A 26,126-nucleotide genomic window follows, 5' to 3' on the forward strand; every position below is an offset into this window, starting at 1 on the left:
TGCAGCCCTGGAATAAATCCCACTTGGTCGTGGTGAATAATCCTTTTAATGTACTGTTGAATCCTATTGGCTAGTATTTTGGTGAGAATTTTCGCATCTGTGTTCATCAAGGATATTGGTCTGTAGTTCTCTTTTTTGATGGGATCCTTGTCTGGTTTTGGGATCAAGGTGATGCTGGCCTCATAAAATGAGTTTGGAAGTTTTCCTTCCATTTCTATTTTTTGGAACAGTTTCAGGAGAATAGGAATTAGTTCTTCTTTAAATGTTTGGTAGAATTCCTCCGGGAAGCCGTCTGGCCCTGGGCTTTTGTTTGTTTGGAGATTTTTAATGACTGTTTCAATCTCCTTACTGGTTATGGGTCTGTTCAGGCTTTCTATTTCTTCCTGGTTCAGTTGTGGTAGTTTATATGTTTCTAGGAATGCATCCATTTCTTCCAGATTTTCAAATTTGTTGGCGTAGAGTTGCTCATAGTATGTTCTTATAATAGTTTGTAATTTTTTGGTGTTAGTTGTGATCTCTCCTCTTTCATTCATGATTTTATTTATTTGTGTCCTTTATCTTTTCTTTTTGATAAGTCTGGCCAGGGCTTTATCAATTTTATTAATTCTTTCAAAGAACCAGCTCCTAGTTTCGTTGATTTGCTCTATTGTATTTTTGGTTTCTATTTCATTGATTTCTGCTCTGATCTTTATGATTTCTCTTCTCCTGCTGGGCTTAGGGTTTCTTTCTTGTTCTTTCTCCAGCTCCTTTAGGTGTACGGTTAGGTTGTGTACCTGAGACCTTTCTTGTTTCTTGAGAAAGGCTTGTACCGCTATATATTTTCCTCTCAGGACTGCCTTTGTTGTGTCCCACAGATTTTGGACCGTTGTATTTTCATTATCATTTGTTTCCATGATTTTTTTCAATTCTTCTTTAATTTCCCGGTTGACCCATTCATTCTTTAGAACGATGCTGTTTAGTCTCCATGTATTTGGGTTCTTTCCAAACTTCCTTTTGTGGTTGAGTTCTAGCTTTAGAGCATTGTGGTCTGAAAATATGCAGGGAATGATCCCAATCTTTTGATACCGGTTGAGTCCTGATTTAGGACCGAGGATGTGATCTATTCTGGAGAATGTTCCATGTGCACTAGAGAAGAATGTGTATTCTGTTGCTTTGGGATGAAATGTTCTGAATATATCTGTGATGTCTATCTGGTCCAGTGTGTCGTTTAAGGCCTTTATTTCCTTGCTGATCTTTTGCTTGGATGATCTGTCCATTTCAGTGAGGGGAGTGTTAAAGTCCCCTACTATTATTGTATTATTGTTGATGTGTTTCTTTGTTTTGTTATTAATTGGTTTATATAGTTGGCTGCTCCCACGTTGGGGGCATAGATATTTTAAATTGTTAGGTCTTCTTGTTGGACAGACCCTTTGAGTATGATATAGTGTCCTTCCTCATCTCTTATTATAGTCTTTGGCTTAAAATCTAATTGATCTGATATAAGGATTGCCACTCCTGCTTTCTTCTGATGTCCATTAGCATGGTAAATTCTTTTCCACCCCCTCACTTTAAATCTGGAGGTGTCTTCGGGCTTAAAATGAGTTTCTTGGAGGCAACATATTGATGGGTTTTGTTTTTTTATCCATTCTGATACCCTGTGTCTTTTGATTGGGGCATTTAGCCCATTAACATTTAGGGTAACTATTGAGAGATATTAATTTAGTGCCATTGTATTGCCTGTAAGGTCACTGTTACTGTATATTGTCTCTGTTCCTTTCTGATCTACCACTTGTAGGCTCTCTCTTTGCTTAGAGGACCCCTTTCAATATTTCCTGTAGAGCTGGTTTGGTGTTTGCAAGTTCTTTCAGTTTTTGTTTGTCCTGGAAGCTTTTAATCTCTCCTTCTATTTTCAATGATAGCCTAGCTGGATATAGTATTCTTGGCTGCATGTTTTTCTCGTTTAGTGCTCTGAAAATATCATGCCAGCTCTTTCTGGCCTGCCAGGTCTCTGTGGATAAGTCAGCTGCCAATCTAATATTTTTACCATTGTATGTTACAGACTTCTTTTCCCGGGCTGCTTTCAGGATTTTCTCTTTGTCACTGTGACTTGTAAATTTTACTATTAGGTGACGGGGTGTGGGCCTATTCTTATTGATTTTGAGGGGCGTTCTCTGAACCTCCTGAATTTTGATGCTCGTTCCCTTTGCCATATTGGGGAAATTCTCCCCAATAATTCTCTCCAGTATACCTTCTGCTCCCCTCTCTCTTTCTTCTTCTTCTGGAATCCCAATTATTCTAATGTTGTTTCGTCTTATGGTGTCACTTATCTCTCGAATTCTCCCCTCGTGGTCCAGTAGCTGTTTGTCCTTCTTTTGCTCAGCTTCTTTATTCTCTGTCATTTGGTCTTCTAGATCACTAATTCTTTCTTCTGCCTCATTTATCCTAGCAGTGAGAGCCTCCATTTTTGATTGCACCTCATTAATAGCTTTTTTGATTTCAACTTGGTTAGATTTTAGTTCTTTTATTTCTCCAGAAAGGGCTTTTATATTTCCTGAGAGGGTTTCTCTAATATCTTCCATGCCTTTTTCGAGCCCGGCTAGAGCCTTGAGAATTGTCATTCTGAACTCTAGATCTGACATATTATCAATGTCTGTATTGATTAGATCCCTAGCCTTCGGTACTGCCTCTTGTTCTTTTTTTTTTTTTTTTTTTTTTTTTTTTTTTTTTTTTTTTAAAGATTTTATTTATTTATTTGAGAGAGAAACAGTGAGAGAGAACATGAGCGAGGAGAAGGTCAGAGAGCGAAGCAGACTCCCCATAGAGCTGGGAGCCTGATGCGGGACTCGATCCCGGGACTCCGGGATCATGACCTGAGCCGAAGGCAGTCGTCCAACCAACTGAGCCACCCAGGCGTCCCATCTTGTTCTTTTTTTTGTGTTGAATTTTTCCGTCTTGTCATTTTGTCCAGATAAGAGTATATGAAGGAGCAAGTAAAATACTAAAAGGGTGGCAACAACCCCAGGAAAATATGCCTTAACCAAATCAGAAGAGATCCCAAATCGTGAGGGGGGAGAAAGGGGATAAAAAGAGGTTCCAAAAGGAAGAAAGAAAAAAAAGAAAAAGAAAAGAAAAGAAAAGAATTAAAAAAAAACCGAATAAAGAAAAATATAAGAAAGAAAAAATATATATATTAGATAAACTAGTTTAAAAAACGTTAAAAAAGAAAAGGGTAAAAGTTAAAAAAAAATTTACCAGAAGGCGAGAAAAAAGAAATGAAAAAGAAAAAAATTAAATTAACTGCAAGATTAAAAATATTACAGGGAGAAAGCCATGAGTTCCGTGCTTTGTTTTCTCCTCCTCTGGAATTCTGCTGCTCTCCTTGGTATTGAAACCGCACTCCTTGGTAGGTCAACTTGGTCTTGGCTGGATTTCTTGTTGATCTTCTGGGGGAGGGGCCTGGTGTAGTGATTCTCAAGTGTCTTTGCCCCAGGCGGAATTGCACCGCCCTTATCAGGGGCCGGGCTGAGTAATCCGCTCAGGTTTGCTTTCAGGAGCTTTTGTTCCCTGAGCGCTTTCCGTAGAGTTCTGGAGGACGGGAATATAAATGGCGGCCTCCTGGTCTCCGGCCGGAGGAGCCGAGAGCCCCGGGCCCCACTCCTCAGTGCGCCCTCAGAGAACAGTGCCCAGTTACTCCCGTCTGCCTGACCTCCGGCCGCGCTCCGAGCTCACCGAGCCTGTGGCTGGTTCAAGGTAACACTGAGCTGAGCTTACTGTCGGCTCTGTCTCTGTAGCCAGTTTTCCCGTTCCAATACCCGCAAGCTTTGCAACACTCAGACACCCCCGATCCTTCTGTGACCCTGCGGGACCTGAGGCCACGCTGACCCCGCATGGGCCTCGCCCCGGTTTAGCCTCTGGAGTGATGTCCCTCAGTGGAACAGACTTTTAAATGTCCTGATTTTGTGCTCCATTGCTCCGCCGCTTGCCGGGAGCCAGCCCCTCCCCCCGGGGCCTATCTTCCCGTTGCTTTGGATTCACTCTTCCGCCAGTCCTACCTTTCAGAAAGTGGTTGTTTTTCTGTTTCCAGAATTGCTGTTCTTCTTCTCTCGATCTGCCGATGCATTTGCAGGTGTTTGCAATCTTTAGATAAGCTATCTAGCTGATCTCCTGCTAGCTGAAGTAGTCTCAGCCTGCTACTTCTCCGCCATCTTGACTCCTCCCCCACATTACTTTATTTTTATAACTTTTTATAAGTTTGAATTTATTTCGAAATTCAAGCATTTGTACAAAATTTGTGACACATCAGAATATATCTAAAATATTTTCCTCTGAAAAATAAACTGCTTTCCTAAAGCATAAGCATTTTATAGTGCTGTAATTAACTAATATTTTGTTAATGTGAGCATATGGAAAATTTTAAGTTTTAGAATAAGAAGAAAATTACATTTTAAATATATAACTTATATAAACATTAGATAAAGATCTTTTATTTTAGTAAATTTACATAAAACTAATCATCAAATTATTTCAGTTTTATGTCTATGTACTTAATGATGTAATTGTGTTTAAATAGCACTATTAATGATAGACTGATTTGAACTTCCTTACTTCCTCAAATTTTATATATGGTCTCCAGAGAATGGATCCTTGAACTACTTACTCTTCTAATGATCGATCTAGGCCTCGGTCAGGAGATCGATGGTGAGCACGTTCTGGTGAATGACATTTTGTATTTGGCTTTATTGTAGAACTCATATGATAAGCATTACTTGAGTAATTCTGGCGGCGAAGTTCTTGTACAGCCCTTTCCCTGAAGCAAAATAGTGAGGCTTTTAAATTTTATATCCAGTGATGTTACTAATACCATCATAAAACTGTAGTTCAGTTCATACTTTAACAGCTGTCATGAAATTATCAAAATCTGTTGTTATGTAAAAACAACAACAACAACAATGCTTTCCAGACTGAACACTGCATAGAGACGAACTTACCTTTCAAAGCGCTCCGTCCCTAGTTGTCGTTTGGTAATGTCTAAATCAGCTTCCAACTGTGTTACAACATTTCTGAACTGGGCCACATCTCTACTCTGGATGGCCCTGTGTTAAAAAAAAGTAAGAGTGACAGCTGATTAAATTTAAAATATGGCTAGGACTTACCACATTAAACCATGTTGGCAATGGTTGCTCAGTAGGAACCATGCCAGACTGTGATTTTTATGGATGTATTAGTACATCTAAAATATGCCAATTTTAGAAGTAGTGAATATGAATATAGCCTACTTGAAAAGGCTAAGCTCTCTCAGTCCCATTCAAATAGTTTTTTCAAATTTTTTATTTCTTTTCAGCATAACAGTATTCATTGTTTTTGCACCACATGCAGTGCTCTGTGCAATCCGTGCCCCCTCTAATAGTCACCACCTGGTTCCCCCAACCTCCCACCCCACGCCCCTTCAAAACCCTCAGATTGTCTTTCAGAGTCCATAGTCTCTCATTGTTCACCTCCCCTTCCAATTTCCCTCAACTCCCTTCTCCTCTCCATCTCTCCTTGTCCTCCATGTTATTTGTTATGCTCCACAAATAAGTGAAACCATATGATAATTGACTCTCTCTGCTTGACTTATTTCACTCAGCATATTCTCTTCCAGTCCCGTCCATGTTGCTACAAAAGTGGGTATTCATCCTTTCTGATGGAGGCATAATACTCCATAGTGTATATGGACCACATCTTCCTTACCCATTTGTCCGTTGAAGGGGATCTTGGTTCTTTCTACAGTTTAGCGACTGTGGCCATTGCTGCTATAAACATTGGGGTACAGATAGCCCTTCTTTTCACTACATCTGTATCTTTGGGGTAAATACCCAGGAGTGCAATTGCAGGGTCATAGGGAAGCTCTATTTTTAATTTCTTGAGGAATCTCCACACTTTTCTCTCAAGTGGCTGCACCAACTTGCATTCCCCCCAACAGTGTAAGAGGATTCCCCTTTCTCCACATCCTCTCCAACACATGTTGTTTCCTGTCTTGCTAATTTTAGCCATTCTAACTGGTGTAAGGTGGTATCTCAATGTGGTTAATTTGAATCTCCCTGATGGCTAGTGATGATGAAGAACATTTTTTCATGTGTCTGATAGCCATTTGTATGTCTTTATTGGAGAAGTGTCTGTTCATATCTTCTGCCCCCCCCCTTTTTTTTAAATATGATTGTCTCTTTTGTGTGTTTTGAGTTTTAGGAGTTCTTTATAGATTCTGGATATCAACCTTTTGTCTGTACTGTCATTTGCAAATATCTTCTCCCATTCCATGGGTTCCCTCTTTGTTTTGTTAACTGTTTCCTTGGCTGCGCAGAAGCTTTTGATCTTGATGAAGTCCCAAAAGTTCATTTTCGCTTTTCCTTTGCCTTTGGAGACATATCTTGAAAGAAGTTGCTGTGGCTGATATCGAAGAAGTTACTGCCTATGTTCTCCTCTAGGATTCTGATGGATTCCTATCTCACGTTGAGGTCTTTTATCCATTTTGAGTTTATCTATGTGTACGATGTAAGAAAATGGTCGAGTTTCATTCTTCTACATATAGCTGCCCAGTTTTCCCAGTACCATTTATTGAAGAGACTGTCTTTTTTCCACTGTATATTTTTTCCTGTTTTGTCAAGGATTATTTGCCCATAGAGTTGAGGGTTCATATCTGGGCTCTCTACTCTGTTCCACTGGTCTATGTGTCTGTTTTTACGCCAGTACCATGCTGTCTTGGTGATCACAGCTTTGTAGTAAAGCTTGAAATCAGGTAACATGATGTCCCCAGTTTTATTTTTGTTTTTCAACATTTCCTTAGCTATTCGTGGTCTCTTCTGATTCCATACAAATTTTAGGATTATTTGTTCCAGCTCTTTGAAAAATACTGGTGGAATTTTGATCAGAATGGCATTAAAAGTATAGACATTTTAACAATGTTTATTCTTCCGATCCAAGAGCATGGAATGGTCTTCCATCTTTTTGTGTCTTCTTCAATTTCTTTCATGAGTGTTCTGTAGTTCCTCGAGTACAGTTCCTTTACCTCTTTGGTAAGGTTTATTCCCAGGTATCTTATGGTTCTTGGTGCTATAGTAAATGGAATCGATTCTCTAATTTCCCTTTCTGTATTTTCATTGTTAGTGTATAAGAAAGCCACTGGTTTCTGTACATTGACTTTGTATCCTGCAACATTGCTGAATTTCTGTATGAGTTCTAGTAGTTTGGGGGTGGAGTCTTTTGGGTTTTCCATATAAAGAATCATGTCGGGCACCTGGGTGGCTCAGTGGGTTAAGCTGCTGCCTTCGGCTCAGGTCATGATCTCAGGGTCCTGGGATCGAGTCCCACATCGGGCTCTCTGCTCAGCGGGGAGCCTGCTTCCCTCTCTCACTCTCTGCCTGCCTCTCTGCCTACTTGTGATCTCTCTGTGTCAAATAAATAAATAAATAAATCTTTAAAAAAAAAGAAAGAATCATGTCATCTGCGAAGAAAGAGAGTTTGACTTCTTCATTGCCAATTTGGATACCTTTTATTTCTCTTTGTTGTCTGACTGCTGTTGCCAGGACTGCTAATACTATGTTGAACAAGAGTGGTGAGAGTGGGCATCATTGTCATGTTCCTGATCTCAACAGGAAGGCTGCAAGCTTTTTCCCATTGAGGATGATATTTGCTGTGAGTCTTTCATAGATAGATTTTATGAAATTCAGGAATGTTCCCTCTATCCCTATACTTTGAAGCGTTTTAATCAGGAATGGATGCTGGATTTTGTCAAATGCTTTTTCTGCATCAATTGAGAGGACTATGTGGTTCTTCTCTCTTCTCTTATTATTCACATCGATTGATTTGCAAAAGTTGAACCATCTTTGTAGCCTAGGGATGAATCCCACCTGGTCATGGTGGATAATCTTTTTGATGTGCTGTTGGATCCTGTTTGCTAGGATCTTGTTGAGAATCTTAGCATCCATATTCATCAGTGATATTGGTCTGAAATTCTCCATTTTGGTAGGGTCTTTGCCTGGTTTGGGGATCAGGGAAAAGCTGGCTTCATAGAAAGAGTCTGGAAGTTTTCCTTCTGCTTCAATTTTTTGAAACAGCTTCAGAAGAATAGGTGTTATTTCTTCTTCGAAAGTTTGGTAGAATTCCCCAGGGAATCCACCAGATTCTGGGCTCTAGTTTTTTGGAGGTTTTTGATCACTGCTTCAATCTCGTTACTAAATATTGGTCTATTCAGGTTTTCAATTTCTTCCTGCTTCAATTTTGGGAGTTTATAGTTTTTCAGGAATGCATCCATTTCATCTAGGTTGCTTAGCTTATTGGCATATAACTGTTGATAATAACTTCTGATGATTGTTTCTACTTCCTTGGTGTTAGTTGTGATCTCTCCCTTTTCATTTATAATTTTATGAATTTGGGCTTTCTCTCTTTTCTTTTGGATTAGTGTTGCCAATGGTTTATCGATCTTATTGATTCTTTCAAAAAAACCAGCTTTTAGTTTCATTGATACGTTCTACTGTATCTCTGGTTTCTACCTCATTGATCTCTGCTCTAATCTTGATTATTTCCCTTCTTATGTATGGAGTTGGTTTGATTTGTTGTTGATTCTCCAGTTCTTTAAGGTGTAGAGACAGCTGCTGTGTTCTGGATTTTTGAATGTTTTTGAGGGAGGCTTGGATGGCTATGTATTTCCCCCTTAGGACTGCCTTTGCTGTATCCCATAGGTTTTGGACTGAAGTGTCTTCATTGTCATTGGTTTCCATGAATTGTTTCAGTTCTTCTTTGATCTCCTGGTTGATCCAAGCATTCTTAAGCAAGGTGGTCTTTAGCTTCCAGGTGTTTGAGTTCCTTCTGAACTTTTCCTTGTAATTGAGCTCCAGTTTCAAAGCACTGTGATCTGAGAATATGCAGGGAATAATCTCAGTCTTTTGGTATCGGTTGAGTCCTGATTTGTGACCCAGTATGTGGTCTATTCTTGAGAAGGTTGCATGTGCACTTGAGAAGAATGAGTATTCTGTTCTTTTAGGGTGGAATGTTCTGTATATATGAGATCCATCTGGTCCAATGTGTCATTCAATGCTCTTGTTTCTTTATCCCATTCAATTAGTTAAACCTTCTCTCTCTGTTAACCCTATGTTTATATGGGTAATATTATTATTATCTATCTATATTATCTATTTTTTAAAGTACTTAAGGTATTATATACAAAGTAGTATTATAACCAAATAATCAATACCATTATTATTCCTACTATGTATATTTATTAAATCAAGTGTCTTGTATATACTTATAATGAAATTTGATTCATGCAATTTATATTTGCATATACAAACTGTATACATATACAAACTGTAAAAAACAAAATCTCTTCAATTTAACAGGATCCTCCTTAGAGCCAAACAATGCCTCAAAAACTCTGTGATAAGGCACACTATCATAAGGAAGATGGTGAAAGCAATGAATGCTGCTTGCACAGAACATTCTATCCTCTTTGCCTGCTGGACAGCACTGTTGACTGCTGAAATCTAAACTTTAGAGATTAATAACATAAGAGTTTATTATGCTTACCAGTTCTAAGTGATTATACATTCTAAAACAAAATGCATCCCTAAAGGTGAGGGGGTTGGGCATATTTCACCAAGGTGGATTTCCAAGTACCAGCTTGAGAAAGTGATCCTGCAGAACCAGTTGAACATATTACAAAAGCCCAGCTACTGTGACTGAAAAGAATGACTCACAGCTGCCATAACCTGAAAATAGTTTCTCAAGGAAACTGGCCCTGGCTTTGCAACCCTTCCTCAGTCAGGGGGTCCTAGGAGTGACTGATTCCTAAGACCATGATTCCTATCCTCCCCCCGGGTCCCATTCTAGGATGGGAGGACAGAGTTGAGGGGATGAAAAAGTGTTATAGATGGGACAGAAAACAATAGAGGCTAAGGGTCCCCATCGGTTTTTGTGAGAGGTCACCAGGTTTAATAATAAAACATTCACTGTCCAGGCAGGCATTTCTACTACCTCCTAGCCAAGGGTCTTGTAATAAGATGGTAATAGAGCTAGGGATGCTTAAAAAAACAAAAAACCCAAAGTCAGTGCTCTAAGGGAAGTCTTCAGTATTCTGTAAATATAAGAGTTCTTCCAGGTACCCAATACTAAGGAAATACCAAGTGACAAGTCTAAATACTCGGCAGCAATCCAGGTGCATCCATAAACAGAAAAATTCCTCTGGTTTCAGCAGTGCTCATTTTTTTTCCCTAAAAATTTGTTGTAATATTTCTAAAAGGTAATGTTTTAGGTCAGGCATTTTATTATATCCAAAGCTCTGTTGGAAATAATCAACAAAGATGGTTCAATTTAAATTTAGATAAACATATAATAGAAACAAGTACTAAATCTTAAGCAAATCACAGTATTTCTGATTCTCAGTTTAATTAATGGCAAAAGATGGGCACTAAATTGTCTAAATTCCAGCTTTTAAATTCTACCAACCTATAAAGTATAAAAAAATTTAAAATACGAATTCATGCTACTGTATTGCTAACCAACTCACATTTTATTTTCTGCCAAACAAAGGTGTTCTTTAAGAAGCTGAATTTCAGATTCTTTTTCTTGAAGCGCTATCTGAGACTGATATTCTTTGTCTCGATTGGCCACCAGCAAAGCTTCTAGATTCTGCATGGAGATTCTCTCATTTGTCATCTGACTCCTGAGGAGTTCTATTTCAGAGCGAGCAGAATCTAACTCATTCTCCATCTGTATGATAATAGGAAGATATCTATACTTATTCCCATTCATTTAACTGATCTATTATGAGACTCATAAAATTTCTATATAATGCTATAAATTGACAACTTCTTTTTATAAAGATTTTGTTTATTTATTTGACAGACAGAGGTCATAAGCAGGCAGAGATGCAGGCTGGGGGTAAAGGGAGCAGGCTTCCCGCTGAGCAGAGAGCCTGATGCGGGGCTCAGTCCTAGAACCCTGAGATCATGACCCAAGCAGAAGGCAGAGGTTTAACCCAACTGAGCCACCTGGGGGCCCCCTGAAAACTGCTTTTAATTTCTTAATTAGAAATTATGTCTTCCTTCCTACCAAACACACACACACACACACACACACACAGTATCATTTTCTTCAATTCTCTGATCATATAAAGAATTCATTAATTTAACACTTACTAATAATCCCAAACTGCAAAGGATTTCCATTCCCAGAATTTTTTTTTAAATATATTTCTGCAAGACTGACATGGTGCTATACATGACTACTGTTTTGTCCTAAGTTAGGTGAGTTACTAATGGCTAACTACCTTGTAGAATATTATTGTCCCTCATAGTTAAGGAAGATAAGGAGTTGCACATTCTCTCTCTTGCATAAAGCTGTGAAAAGCTTAGTTTTTTTTAAGATTTTCTTGAGTCTCAAAAATGCTCTGTAAGCCAAATGTTTCTTCAAAAGGAGGAAAACCAGATATTTTTTTTAGAAAAAAAAGTGTTCTTTATCTCATAATACACATTATAATAAATTATAGATGTATTTAAAAAGTTAAATGTGGAAAAAATAGAACCTTAAGAAAAAAGAATTTAATAAAGATGAAATTATGAGGGAGGAGTGAGCAGATAGGGGAAGGACTGTCTATACTAGATACAATTAAGAATGATGTATAACCATATAAAAAATAAACATAGCAATAGTCAATATAAACCTAACCAAAATTTGGAAGGAAACAACTGGAAGAATATAAACTCAGTTTGTATGGTGACAAATGGTAGCTGCAATTGTGGTAAGCACAGCATTTGTATAATCTTATTGAATCATTGCGTTGTACACCTGAAACTAATTAAAATTTTGTGTCATCTATACTCAAGGTTTTTTCATTATGTTCAATTAGCCAATATATAGTACATCATAAGTTTTTGCTGTAGTGTTCAATGATTCATGAGTTGCATATAACACCCAGTGCTCATCCCAACACATGTTCATATTTTAAAAAATTTATTTTAAAGAAACTCAATAAGTAAAATGGTTAAATCTTATACAAAAAGGAACTCATGTGAATTGATGAGAAATATGAACAAATCATACAAACAGAAGATTTACAAAATACAACTCATTAGAAAACATATGGGGAAAAACTACCCTTACTAATAATCTAATAAATACAAAATGAAACAAGATGCTATTTCTAGTCCACGGTTTCATAATCTTAACACTACTGACCTCTTGGGTTGGAAAATTATTTGGTGTAGGGAGGTGTCTTATGTGCTGTAGGATATTTAGCAGCATACCTGGTCTCAACTCATTAGAGGCCAATAGCATCCTCCTACCCCACTTGTGACAATCAAAACTAACTCCAGGGGCACCTTAGTAGCTCAGTCAGTTAAGTGCCTGAATTAGGATCTGGCCATGATCTTAGGTCTGGGATTGAGCTGTGTTGGGCTCGATGCTCAACAGGGAAACTGCTTCTCTCTCTCCCTCTTCCCTTTCTCCCACTTGTGCTCTCTCTCTCTCTCTTTATCTTTCTGTCTTTCTCTCAAATAAATAATAAAATATCTTTTAAAAAAACATCTCCAGACATTGTGGAATGGCCACAGGGGAGCAAAATCTCTTTCAGTTGAACCATTGTCCTAGTTTATCAAATTGGCAAATTTCTTAGTGTGTATCGATTAACATTAAAGTGGGCAATGGCAATTTCATACACTCTGCCAGGAGGAATACAAATTTTTTTTTTTAAAGATTTTATTTATTTATTTGACAGAGAGAGAAATCACAAGTAGGCGGAGAGTCAGGCAGAGAGAGAGAGAGAAGCAGGCTCCCGCTGAGCAAAGAGCCCGATGCGGGGCTCGATCCCAGGACACTGAGATCATGACCTGAGCCGAAGGCAGCGGCCTAATCCACTGAGCCACCCAGGCGCCCCACAAATTTTTTTTTTGAATCACTTCTTTTGGCAATAGCTTTATTGGATTATAATTCACATACAACTCATACAACTCACCCAATTTCCATTTACTTACAATTCAACTGTTTTTTTTTTTCATTTGTTTGTTTTTATTTAAATTCCAGTTAGTTAAGACATAGTGTAATATTAGTTTCAGGAATAGAATTTAGTGATTCATCACTTATATATAACACCCAGTGGTCATCACAACAAGTGCCCTCCTTTATGCCCATCACCCATTTATCCTATCCCCCACCTACCTGCCCCTTAGCAACCCTCAAGTTTGTTTTCTGTAATTAAGAGTCTCTTCTATGCTTTGCCTCTCTCTCTTTTTTTCTTTCCCCATATTAATCTGTTATGTTTCTTAAATTCTTCATATGAGTGAAATAATAACATATTTGTCTTTCTCTAACTGACTTACTTCATTTAGTATAATACATTCTAGCTCCACCCACGTCATTGCAAGTAGCAAGATTTCATTCTCTTTTATGGCTAAGTAATAACGATGCAGAAAAAAGCATTTGACAAAACACAGCATCCTTTCTTGATAAAAACCCTCCATAAAGTAGGGATAGAGGGAACATACATCAACATCATAAAGGCCATATATGAAAGACCCACAGCTAATACATCCTCCATGGGTAAAAACAGAGCTTTTCCTCTAAGGTCAGGAATATGACAGGGATGTCCACTCTCACCACTGTTATTCAACATGGTAGTAGAAGTCCTAGCCTCAGCTATCAGACAACAAAAAGAAATACAGTGCACCCAAATTGGCAAAGAAGAACTCAAACTTTCACTCTTTGCAGATGACATGATACCTGTAGAAAACCCAAAAGACTCCACCAAAAAATTGCTAGAACTGATGCAGGAGTTCATCGAAGTTGTAGGATATAAAATCAAAGCACAGAAATCTGCTGCATTTCTATACACCAACAATGAAGCAACAGAAAGAGAAATCAAGGAATTGGTCCCATTTACAATTGCACCAAACCCCGTAAGATACATAGGAATAAAACTAACCAAAGAAGTAAAAGATCTGCAATCTGAAAACTATGGAACACTTATGAGAGAAATTGAGGAAGACACAAATAGAACACTCTGCTCATGTATCAGAAGAGCAAACACTGTTATAATGCCTATAACTACCCAAAGCAATCTATACATTTAATGCAATCCCTATCAAAACACTACCAGCATTTTTCAGAGAGCTAGAACAAATAATCCTAAAATTTGTATGGAACCACAAAAGACCGCAAAGAGCCAAAGAAATCTTGAAAAAGAAAACCAAAGCTGGAGGCATCAAAATTCCAGACTTTAAGCTCTATTACAAAGCTGTCACTGGCACAAAGACAGACAGATCAATAGGATGGAATAGAAAACCCAGAAATGGACACTCAACTAATCTTTGACAAAGCAGGAAAGAATATACAATGGAAAAAAAGACAGTCTTTTCAACATATGATGCTGGGAAACTTGAGGAAATCCTTTTAATCTATTTTTTTCTGTTGTGGCTTGTGCTTTTGATGTGGATCTAAGAAAGCATTACCTAACCCAAGGTCACAAAGATTTACTTAATGTTTTCTCATTAAGAGTTTTATAATTTTAGCTCTTACATTCAGGCCTATAATCTATTTTAAGTTAATTTTTGCATATGGTATGTGGTAAGAATCCAGCATTATTCTTTTCCATGTGGATGTTCAATTGTCCCAGAACCATTCACTGAAGAGACTATTCTTCCCTCATTAAGTTGTATTGGCATCAATTTTCTGAAAATAATTTGAGCACAAACTTAACACTATTTCTGGATTCTCAATTCTGTTCCACTGGCCTGTATGTCTTTCTTCATGCTGGTATTACACTACCTCGATTACTGTACTTCCATAGCCAGTTTTGAAATTGGGAAGTGTTAGTTCTCTGATTTTATTCTTTTTCTTCTCACTCTACCTCTTTTTAAAAAGATTTTATTTGAGAAAGAGAGAATGAGCAAGGGGGAGGTGGAGAGGGAAAAGCAGACTCCCTGCTGAGCAGGGAGCCCAATGTGGGGCTTGATTCCAGGACCCTGAGATCATAACCTGAGCCAAAGGCAGATGCTCAACCAACTGAGCCACCCAGGTACCCCAGATTTGTTCTTTTTCAGGATTGTTTTGGCTACTCTGGGGCACTTGAACTTCATAGCACCTTGCCAATTTCTATAAAGAAACCAGCTGGGATTCTGATAGGCATTGTATTGAATCTATAGATCAATTTGGGGGTAGTACTGCCTTTTTAACAATGTTTAATCTTCTAATCCATGAATACAGAATGTCTTTCCATTTACTTAGGTCCTCTTTAAATTTTTTTTAGCAATGTTTTGTAAAGTACAAATTTTGCACTTCTTTTGTTAAAATTACACCTAAGCATTTTATCTCCTCTTGGTGCAATCCCTTTTGATGCAATCTCATCTGATGGAATTGTTTTATTTTCATTTTTTTGGATTGTACCTTGTATATAGAGATGTAATTGATTATTGTATATTGATATACAATATACTTGGCCTGCCAAGTTTCTGTTGACAGATCTGCTGTAAACCTAATTTGTCTTCCCTTATAGGCTAAGGACTTTTTTCCATTGCTGCTTTCAGGATTCTTTCCTTGTCTGTGTATTTGGTGAATTTGAATATGAAATGTCTTAGTGGAGGTCAGCTTTTGTTGAATTTGATCAGAGCTCTCTGTGCCTCTTAGATTTTGATGTCTGTTTTCTTCCCCCAATTAGAGAAGTTTTCAGCTCTAATTTTCTCAAATAATCTTCCTGCCCACTTTTCCCTCTCTTCTTCTTCTGAGACTCCCGATACAAATGTTATTATGCTTTAAGGAGTTACTGAGTTCCCTAAGGCTACATTCATGATTCAATACTTTTCCTTCCCTCTTCTTTTCAGCTTTATTATTTTCCATAATTTCATCTTTTATATCACTGATTTATTCCTCTGCTTCAGCCATTCTCATCCTCATTGCATCCAGTCAGTTTTGCATCTCAGTTATAGCACTTTTTTTTTTTATTTTGGACTGACCATTTTTTAGTTCTTTTATCTCCACAGTAAAGGATTCTCTCGTGGCTTTGACACTTTTCTCAAGCCCAGCTAGTATCCTTATGATTGTTGTTTTAAACTCTGGTTCAAGAATCTCACTTATATCTGTTTTGATTAAATCCCTGGCCATTACTTCTTATTCCTTCTTTTGGGGTGAATTCCTCAAACTTGTCATTTTGCTTAGGTCACTTTTTTGTGTGTGATTTTTAAGAAAGACTGTTACATTCCTGCTCCTGAGAGTAATGGCTATGTTAAGAAGAGGTCCTATATGTGCTGGGCCTGGTGCTTCAGGAAGTGTTTCAAAGTGTGCACTCTGCTGTTTTATATTGGCTGCTCTTTCCCTCAGGTCAGTCCTCTGCAGAGCTTCTTCTTGCCTGCACTGGGGGAGTGTCTGGACCTTGTCCACTCTGCCAAGTTTTAACTGGGTGTGTTTTGGTCTACTTGTTAAAAGAAGATGGATTCTATTTTCCTTAGACCTGAAGCTTTGCAACACTCTATGACTTGGTGTGTGCAAGGGGTTTGTGCTGGTCTTTTGGGGGAAAGGCCTGCTGTGCTGATTTTCAAGCAGACTTGCCCTATGGAGATGCACCTGCAGGGCACAAAGGGGTGGGTCTTATTTTAAGTAGGGCCAGCATCCACTGGGGGGGTGTTCTGTTGCTGTCAAGTTGGTCAGTGCTGATGGGTTTGGCAGGGGGTGATGCCACTCTCTCTTGACCCCAGACCAGGGAGTTTGCTCCCACCACTCTTCAAGAAGCCCTCACAGAAGAACAATCTCTCCCCTTGTGTCCCCAGCTTTCATCAGATTGCTGCCTGTCTGTGTCTGATCTGTCTGCCTGCCAGAGTACTCATGTGTTTTATCTCAGACATGCAGCTAGGTTCAAAACTCCAAATTTTAGGGACCCACACTGATCTGCTGGGGGAGGGTCTTGCCATGCTGTTGCTGGTGCTGGCTTGTCCCTGAAAAGCAGTTGCATGACCACGCAGTGGTTCAGAGTTTATGTTAAAGCACAGTAAAAAGCTAGCACCCAGGTTTGCTGCCCTTAACCAGTTTCTTTGTTCCTATGCCAGTAAGCAGGGCAGCACATTAGTGCCTGCCAGCTCTTTTGTTCCCAGAGAGGCCATGCCACCCTTCCCAAATGCACTCCAAGAAGGGCAAATGTTTCTCCCTGTGGGACCAAGGGGATCCTCAAACCATACTGTCTGCTCCTGATCTCTAGCCTCCTTCCTCACTGGAGCACTGCTAAGCCCACCAGTCATTACTGTGACAATGGCACAGGCTTCTAAAGCTTCAGACTTTGAGCACCACTACTTGTGTAGGCAGCCCCTCTCCTTTTCCCAATCAATAGTTTTGAGGAATAGTTTTTCTTGTGCAATCCCTTGTGTGTTGCTTTAACTCTTTCTCTCTCATCCTTCTCTCTGTGATCAGGGCTCCCACTTCCCTGCAGCACCTACAGTTCTTTTCTCCCTCAAATCAACTCTCTGTAACTCCTATTTTCTACCTCTACATGTGCAGTTTGTTTTACCAGTATTCAGGTCAATTTCTTGGGTATTTGGAGTGATTTGATAGTTATCTAGCTGTGTTCGAGAGATGAGACAAACTTATGGCTTCCCTATTCCTCTACCTTAACTCTACAGGAAACCATGTTTAAAGAAGTAAAGGAATGTATGATGACAATGTGTCAGCAGTAGAGATTAATAATAATGATATGGGAATTATGAACTGTTCTCAAAGGCAGTTTCTTTTGCTTGCTTTATTTACCTGTAGATGAGTCACACTTTCTTATTTCTTTGAAAGTCAAATTCTTGTCATTGATGAACACTGGGCATTTAAGATTCTATATTATAACAACTCTGAATACTGATCCTCTCCATGTCAGGACTTATTGTAGTCCTTCATTGCTTTCCTTCCTTCCCTATCTTCCTTTCCTTCCTTCTTTCCTTCTTTCCTTCCTTCCTCCCTGCCTCCTTCCCTCCCTTCCTTTCCCTGGACAGTTCCCATGAAGTCTATTTCCCTTGCAGTGTACAACTTCTGGTGTTATTCCTCAGGGTATATCCATAATCACTCTGACTCATTTACCATCAGCATGTTTACAGTCTCTCTAAAGCTTTCTATTGAGATGACAGTGGATTTAGTCAGGCTATCTTTGATTGTTTCTCTCCTTGATCTTCCTGTTAAGTTTCTAGCTGGTCTGTTTCTATTGCTATCATCTAAATGCTAGTCTCCATTAATTGTTGACTAACTGCTCTATTGATTTCACAATGGCCTATGGGTATAAATTGCTTTACAGTCTGATCCAATTAAATTTGGACTCCTTTGCCAGACGTTAGGGATAAGTCTTTAAGGCTTGCTCTAACTCTAAAGGGGGACTCTTAGCTATCACTTTCCATGGTTCTTTATTAAGCTTCTAAGTAGCATATTGTTTTGCTTCTTATTATCATGAAGTTACTAGTTTTCTTTAAAAAAAAAAGTTTTATTGCATGACTAATTGCTGAAATCCTTAGGATGAACTGGATAATGCAACAGCTGCCCTTCTGCGTTTAGGTGTTGCTTCTTCATGGAATCCATGGAATCCATGCCTGAATCTCTGATATACAACTTTTACATGCCTCATTGAACTGGTCCCAGTGGTATTTCACCTTTTAGACTTTGCACTCAAGTTATACTTTCTCTTCTACTTGGCAGGGCAACAATAATTTGCCACATTGACTTCTAAAAGTGGTAGGCCTTAGAGCCACAGCAGCAGCACATGTGCGTCCCCTTGCTATGATTTCCACATGATGACATTCACTTCATCATCTCAGTTCTATGGCTGATATCAAAGAGAAGACATTTCTGCTACATCATGCTCAGAACATCTGCCCATGAGAGCACCACTAGTTTCTTTTTAATTGTGTTTCATAACTTTCTGAGAGCTTTCTGACTATATATGCCCAAATTCCCACTTCTGGGAATGCATCTTAAGAATATAAAGCAAAATATCTGTGAATTGCCAAAATATCTGTGAATTACACACTTCACAGCACTCACCATAGCATATACCCTCCCCAATGTCACAGACCTGTACCCCGGGGGATAAAAATATATTACATGTTTATAAAAAATAAAAAATTTAAAAAAGAATATAATGCAAAATGTGATAAAAGTTTTATGTAGCAAAATAATACCATGTTGTTTTATACACACAAAAAATCTGAAAAACCCACCACAAATATCATTCTCAATGGAGAAAAACTGAAGGCTTTTCCGCTAAGGTCAGGAACACGGCAGGGATGTCCATTATCACCACTGCTATTCAACATAGTACTAGAGGTCCTAGCCTCAGCAATCAGACAACAAAAGGAAATTAAAGGCATCCAAATTGGCAAAGAAAAAGTCAAATTATCACTCTTCGCAGATGATATGATACTATATGTGGAAAAGACCCAAAAGACTCCACTCCAAAACTGCTAGAACTTAGACAGGAATTCAGTAAAGTGTCAGGATATAAAATCAATGCACAGAAATCAGTTGCATTTCTCTACACCAACAGCAAGACAGAAGAAAGAGAAATTAAGGAGTCAATCCCATTTACAATTGCACCCCAAACCATAAGATACCTAGGAATAAACCTAACCAAAGAGGCACAGAATCTATACTCAGAAAACTATAAAGTACTCATGAAAGAAATTGAGGAAGACACAAAGAAATGGGAAAATGTTCCATGCTCCTGGATTGGAAGAATAAATATTGTGAAAATGTCTATGCTACCTAAAGCAATCTACACATTTAATGCAATTCCTATCAAAGTACCATCCATCTTTTTCAAAGAAATGGAACAAATAATTCTAAAATTTATATGGCACCACAAAAGACCTCGAATAGCCAAAGGGATATTGAAAAAGAAAGCCAACGTTGGTGGCATCACAATTCCGGACTTCCAGCTCTATTACAAAGCTGTCATCATCAAGACAGCATGGTACTGGCACAAAAACAGACACATAGATCAATGGAACAGAATAGAGAGCCCAGAAATAGACCCTCAACTCTACGGTCAACTAATCTTCGACAAAGCAGGAAAGAATGTCCAATGGAAAAAAGACAGCCTCTTCAATAAATGGTGCTGGGAAAATTGGACAGCCACATGCAGAAAAATGAAATTGGACCATTTCCTTACACCACACACGAAAATAGACTCAAAATGGATGAAGGACCTCAATGTGCGAAAGGAATCCATCAAAATCCTTGAGGAGAACACAGGCAGCAACCTCTTCGACTCAGCCGCAGCAACATCTTCCTAGGAACAACGCCAAAGGCAAGGGAAGCAAGGGCAAAAATGAACTATTGGGAATTTCATCAAGATCAAAAGCTTTTGCACAGCAAAGGAAACAGTTAACAAAATCAAAAGACAACTGACAGAATGGGAGAAGATATTTGCAAACGACATATCAGATAAAGGACTAGTGTCCAGAATCTATAAAGAACTTAGCAAACTCAACACCCAAAGAACAAATAATCCAATCAAGAAATGGGCAGAGGACATGAACAGACATTTCTGCAAAGAAGACATCCAGATGGCCAGCAGACACATGAAAAAGTGCTCCATATCACTCGGCATCAGGGAAATACAAATCAAAACCACAATGAGGTATCACCTCACACCAGTCAGAATGGCTAAAATCAACAAGTCAGGAAATGACAGATGCTGGCGAGGATGTGGAGAAAGGGGAACCCTCCTCCACTGTTGGTGGGGATGTAAGCTGGTGCAGCCACTCTGGAAAATAGCATGGAGGTTCCTCAAAATATTGAAAATAGAACTGCCCTATGACCCAGCAATTGCACTATTGGGTATTTACCCTAAAGATAAAAACGTAGTGATCCGAAGGGGCACGTGCACCCGAATGTTTATAGCAGCAATGTCCACAATAGCCAAACTATGGAAAGAACCTAGATGTCCATCAACAGATGAATGGATCAAGAAGATGTGGTATATATACACAATGGAATACTATGCAGCCATCAAAAGAAATGAAATCTTGCCATTTGCGACAACACGGATGGAACTAGAGCGTATCATGCTTAGCAAAATAAGTCAAGCAGAGAAAGACAACTATCATATGATCTCCCTGATATGAGGAAGTGGTGATGCAACATGGGGGCTTAAGTGGGTAGAAGAAGAATCAATGAAACAAGATGGAATTGGGAGGGAGACAAACCATAAGTGACTCTTAATCTCACAAAACAAACTGAGGGTTGCTGGGGGGAGGGGGTTTGGGAGAAGGGGGTGGGATTATGGACATTGGGGAGGGTATGTGCTTTGGTGAGTGCTGTGAAGTTTGTAAACCTGGTGATTCACAGAGCTGTACCCCTGGGGATAAAAATATATGTTTATAAAAAAAAATTAAAAAAAATCTGAAAAATTCTTACTGCCCAGCAATAGGGAAGTAGTGAAAAGTAGAATACTAAATTTAATATGCTACTATTGCAAATATGTAAATGAACACAAAAATCTGGTTAGGAAAAGAAAAGAGCTTGAAGAAAATATAGCAAAACATTTATAATAAGAGAATAGTTCTCATTCTAGTTTTAGTTTCTGAGATTCACTGTAGTCTAAGAAGATTATTATACTTTTAAAAATCTTTTGTTTCATTAAAAATTATATGAGATTCTCCAAAGCACATTTCATATTATTCTTTTTTTTTAAGATTTTATTTATTTGGTAACAGACAGAGATCACAGACAGAGAGGCAGGCAGTGAGAGGAGGAAGCAGGCTCCCTGCTGAGCAGAGAGCCCGATGTGGGGCTCGATCCCAGGACCCTGGGATCATGACCTGAGCCAAAGGCAGACGCTTTAACCCACTGAGCCACCCAGGCGCCCCATATTATTCCTAAGAAAATCATCTACAATACAAGTATTAATTAAAGAGCATTAAAGGATGTAAATTTGGAATTCATATTCTTGACATTCCTCTTAAGAAGAGTTAGATAAGAGACAGATATACTGTATTTATTTGAAAAATAGAAAACCAAGACCTGGGTGAATTGGTATGGTTATACATATCTCAGTGTTGGGGAACATCCTCATAAATATGTGACTACCAATTGACCTATGAACTGGACCTAGATACTCAAAGACTCCCTACCCTCTCCCCTATACCTAAAATGTGGGTTCTATTTGTCTTTCCCATTCCCAGAGGCTGCTCCAAAGACACAGAGGTGGTATATTGATACAATGTTGAAAATACCCACACAGTATATGACTGAATTCAGTTAGGACCTCTTTATAAATGCTTAAGATTTGGTAGGTTAGTGCAAGGATCCATTCATCCTTCTTCTGTCCAAGACAAGCCTCATATGTAAGTTTCCTTTGCTTAATAAAACTGCCACCTATCAGTCTGGAGCAGCTTGTCTCTTTTTGTGATCTATCTATCTGCTCTGAGTACAGGGACTATTTTCAAATTACACCTAGAAAGCTTCTAGGTGGGTTACAAACCAAAATGATTTTTTTTTAAGAAGAAAAGTAAACTAAGACTGTAAAAGATTCTAAAACCCTTATTCTAGTGCTTTAAATAATTTCACTGGAGAATGAAGATAGATATATAGATCTTTTCCCCTTAACCTCTACTTCCTTGTTTAAAATCATCTGAGTGATTCCAGGAATGCAAGGCTGGCTCAATTTTCAAACATTAATCAGTATAATCTATCATAACAAGAGGCTAAAGAAAAAAATGAGTATATTAATTGATGTAGAAAAAGCATTTAACAAAAATTCAATACTCATTCATGATAAAAACTCTCAGAAATACAGACATAGACAGAAATATCCCCAACTTAATAAAAAGCATCTACAAAATTTGACAGGTAACAGTATGCTTAATGGTAAAAAACTGACTCCTTTTTTACCCTAAGACTGGAATAAAGCAAGAACTTTCACCTCTCTTATTCAACATAGCATTAAAGTACTAACCAGTATAATAAGGCAAGAAATAGCATAAAGATTGAACATGAAGAAATAAAATTCTTATCTTCAGATAACATGCTCATCTATATAGAAAATTGCAAAGAATCTACAGAAAAACCACTAGAACTAGTAAGTGAATTCAGTAAGGTCACAGAATATAAGATAAACATTCAAAAATCAATACTTACATATACTTGCAATGAACATATTCCTAGCAAAATTAAAACTACAATACCATTTATGGTAACTCAAATAAAAAAGAAGTATTCTACATTTTGTAGTTGTAAATCTCACAAAACAGATACAGAACTTACATGCTGACTACACCAATCTGATAAAAGAAATCAAAGAAGATCTAAATAAAACATGCCATATTCATGGATTGGAAGTCTCAATACAGTAAAGATGTCATTTCTTCCCCAGTTTAATGTGATTCCTATCAAAATCTCAACAAGATTTTTTATGAAAATATATACAATATCCTAATATTTATATGGAAAGGCAAGGAAACTAGAATAGTTAAGAAAATTTTGAAAAAGCAGAGTAAAGTGGACAAAATCAGTCTACTTGAAAAAAATATCAGTCTACTTGATTTAAAGACATTATATAGCTACAGTAATAAAAATTGTGTGGTATTAGGGAAGAGACAGACACATAGATAAATGTAAAAGAACAGAAAAACAAGAAATAGGCCCACTCTGTATGTCCAATGATTTTTCACAAATGTAAAGAATCAATTTAATGGAGGGAGTAATTTTTAGAAAAAATACTATGACAATAGTAAGCTACAAACAAATGGTACTGAAACAATTGGACACCCATAGGCAAAAAAGTGAAGCTTGATGTAAAACTCACACCCTTATGTAGAAACTGACTCAAAATGGATCATGGCATTAAATGTGAAACATAAAACTATAACATTTTTAGAATAAAACCTAGGAAAAACCTTTAGGATTGAGAGCTATGCAAAGAATTTTTAGACTTAAAACCAAAAGCACAACCCATAAAAGGAAACTGATAAACTGCACATTCCCCAAACTTAAACTTTGCTCTTAGAAAGATGCTGATAAGAAGATGAAAACACAAGCTACATACTGGGAGAAAATATCTAAAAACCACATATCTGATAAAGGACCAGTATCTAAGATGTATAAAGAATGCTTAATATTCAACATTAAAAAAGTAAATAATTCATTGAAAACATGGGCAAAAGATAGAGAGAGCTGTTTCACCAAAGAAGATATATAAATGGCAAATTATCATATAAAAATATGGTCTGCTTCATTAATTTAGGAAAATGCAACTGGACGATGTTATAGCACTATACCTATATCAGGATGGTCAAAATAAAAAATAGCGACACCACCAACTATGGACAAAGATGTGGAAAAACTGATCACTCACATATTGTTGGTGGGAATGCAAAACGGTATAGACTGGGGGAAAAAAGTTTGGCACTTTTTAAAAAAATGAATTATGCAACTACCATATAATCCAAAAGCTGCATTTCTGGGCATTTAATGAGAAATGAAGACAAGTTTCACACAAAAACATGTAGACAATGTTTACAATGGTTTTATTTGTATGATCTAAAAACTAGAAATAACCCAGGTATTCAATGCATGAATGGTTAAACAAACTGTGTTATACCCAAAGCACATAATACTGCTTAATAATGAAAAGGAATGAACTACTAATACATGCAATAACCTAGATGACTCTCCAGAGAATTATGCTGAGTGAAAAAATCCAAGCCCAAAAAGTTACATACCATATGATTCCATTTATGTAACATTCTTGAAGTGATAAAATTAGAGAAAGGAAGACTAGATTAGTGGTTGCTATGGGTTAAGGGGGTGGGTAGGGATAGAAGGGAAGAAGACAGGGCTACAAAAGTGCAACATGATATATCCTTGATGGAAATGTTCCATATCTTGCCTGATTCAATGTCAACATCCTGGTTGTGATATTATACAATAATTTTACAAGAGGTTATAATTGGGGAGACCAGGTAAATGATACTTTGTATCATTTCTTACAATTGCATGTGAATCTATAATTATCTCAAAATCAAAATTTAATTTACAAAATTATTTGATTATAGCCTATACACATAGCTGAGGAAATACAAATGTAAATAAGATGGTCCCTGCACTTGAAACTATAGCCTAAAATGGGGGTAAACATATATACATAAGTAACTAACTTTTAAGGCAAAAAATTTATGTCAGGAGTATTTTAAAATACAGTTAGACTTAGCCTGACCATTTCACAACCACTAGGATAGCTATTATCAAGAACAGGGGAAAAAAGATATAAAATAGGGGTAGGCAGGGGGAGACAAGATGGCGGGGAAATAGGAGGAGGCGCCTGTTCAACCTGCACCCTAAAGTGAGCTGATTACCTTCCAAAGATCTCCAATCACCCACAAAATCAGCCTGAGATCAGAATTATACATGTCTGGATCTCTACTGGAGCAGAAGACGCCAGTGGGCAGGTAAAGCAGAGTGGGAAAGTCGGGAAAGACTGATATCGGAAGATAAACAAAAGGGAGAGGGAGCCACCAGAGGTGACCCGTTGGAAAGTAATACCCCAATACGAGAGTGCCCTGCGCCTGGGGACTAGCATTAACTCGGGAGTCTGGTAGAAAGCACTCAAAAAGAGCAAAGGATCACCTGGGGGAAATTTCAGGAATAGGGTTGTTAGGGTTGGGGCTTAAGTCCCCAGACCCAGGACAGCCACCCCTGGTGCAGAGCCAGAGAGAGTGCGGCAGAGAAACCAGGTCTCGGTCCCTGAACCACCAGCGCACCTGAGAGTGCATGGCGCCCGGCTCCCCTGAGAGGCTGGGAGCCTCCCCAGCCAACAGAAGCACAGCCTTTTTGCAGTCCCCACGCAAGTGTCCTGCTGTGCCATCAGAGTCCAAGTCCTGCCCAGCGCCCTCCCCTGAGAGAGGTGCACACAAATGCCAGCCCGGTGCTCTCAGACCTGGAAAGACCAGGCACTCTTAGCCCGGGCCAGCGGGAAAATCTCAGTGTGTGATCCCTGCTTGGAACTTCTCTGGCAGTCTGGAGCTGCCCAGACAGGCGCCGCTGCTGTGGTTTTGGGTACAAGCAAAAAATCCTGAGTCCCCAGGGACCGTGACTGGGAACCTGCTCTGCCAGCGGCCAAGGGGGGATTTATATGGGCTCTGCAGCCAGACTGAGGCTTCTCTCTG

At 38.4% G+C, this 26,126-nt stretch overlaps 1 protein-coding gene across 3 annotated transcripts in view; it reads right to left on the reverse strand.

Annotated features, from left to right (window-relative positions):
- TSGA10 (testis specific 10) overlaps positions 1-26,126 on the reverse strand; it is a 153,110-nt gene that overhangs the window by 10,709 nt on the left and 116,275 nt on the right. For all 3 annotated transcript variants that reach the window (XM_032352025.1, XM_032352023.1, XM_032352024.1), the window contains exons 17-19: positions 10,520-10,722; positions 4,968-5,072; positions 4,637-4,786 (exon numbers count right to left, since the gene is read on the reverse strand). In XM_032352025.1, the coding sequence (XP_032207916.1) occupies positions 4,637-4,786; positions 4,968-5,072; positions 10,520-10,722 (458 nt within the window). The remainder of the gene's footprint in view (positions 1-4,636; positions 4,787-4,967; positions 5,073-10,519; positions 10,723-26,126) is intronic.

The sequence above is a fragment of the Mustela erminea genome, chromosome 7, assembly GCF_009829155.1.
Source record: "Mustela erminea isolate mMusErm1 chromosome 7, mMusErm1.Pri, whole genome shotgun sequence".
In the NCBI taxonomy this organism is placed as follows: domain Eukaryota; kingdom Metazoa; phylum Chordata; class Mammalia; order Carnivora; family Mustelidae; genus Mustela; species Mustela erminea.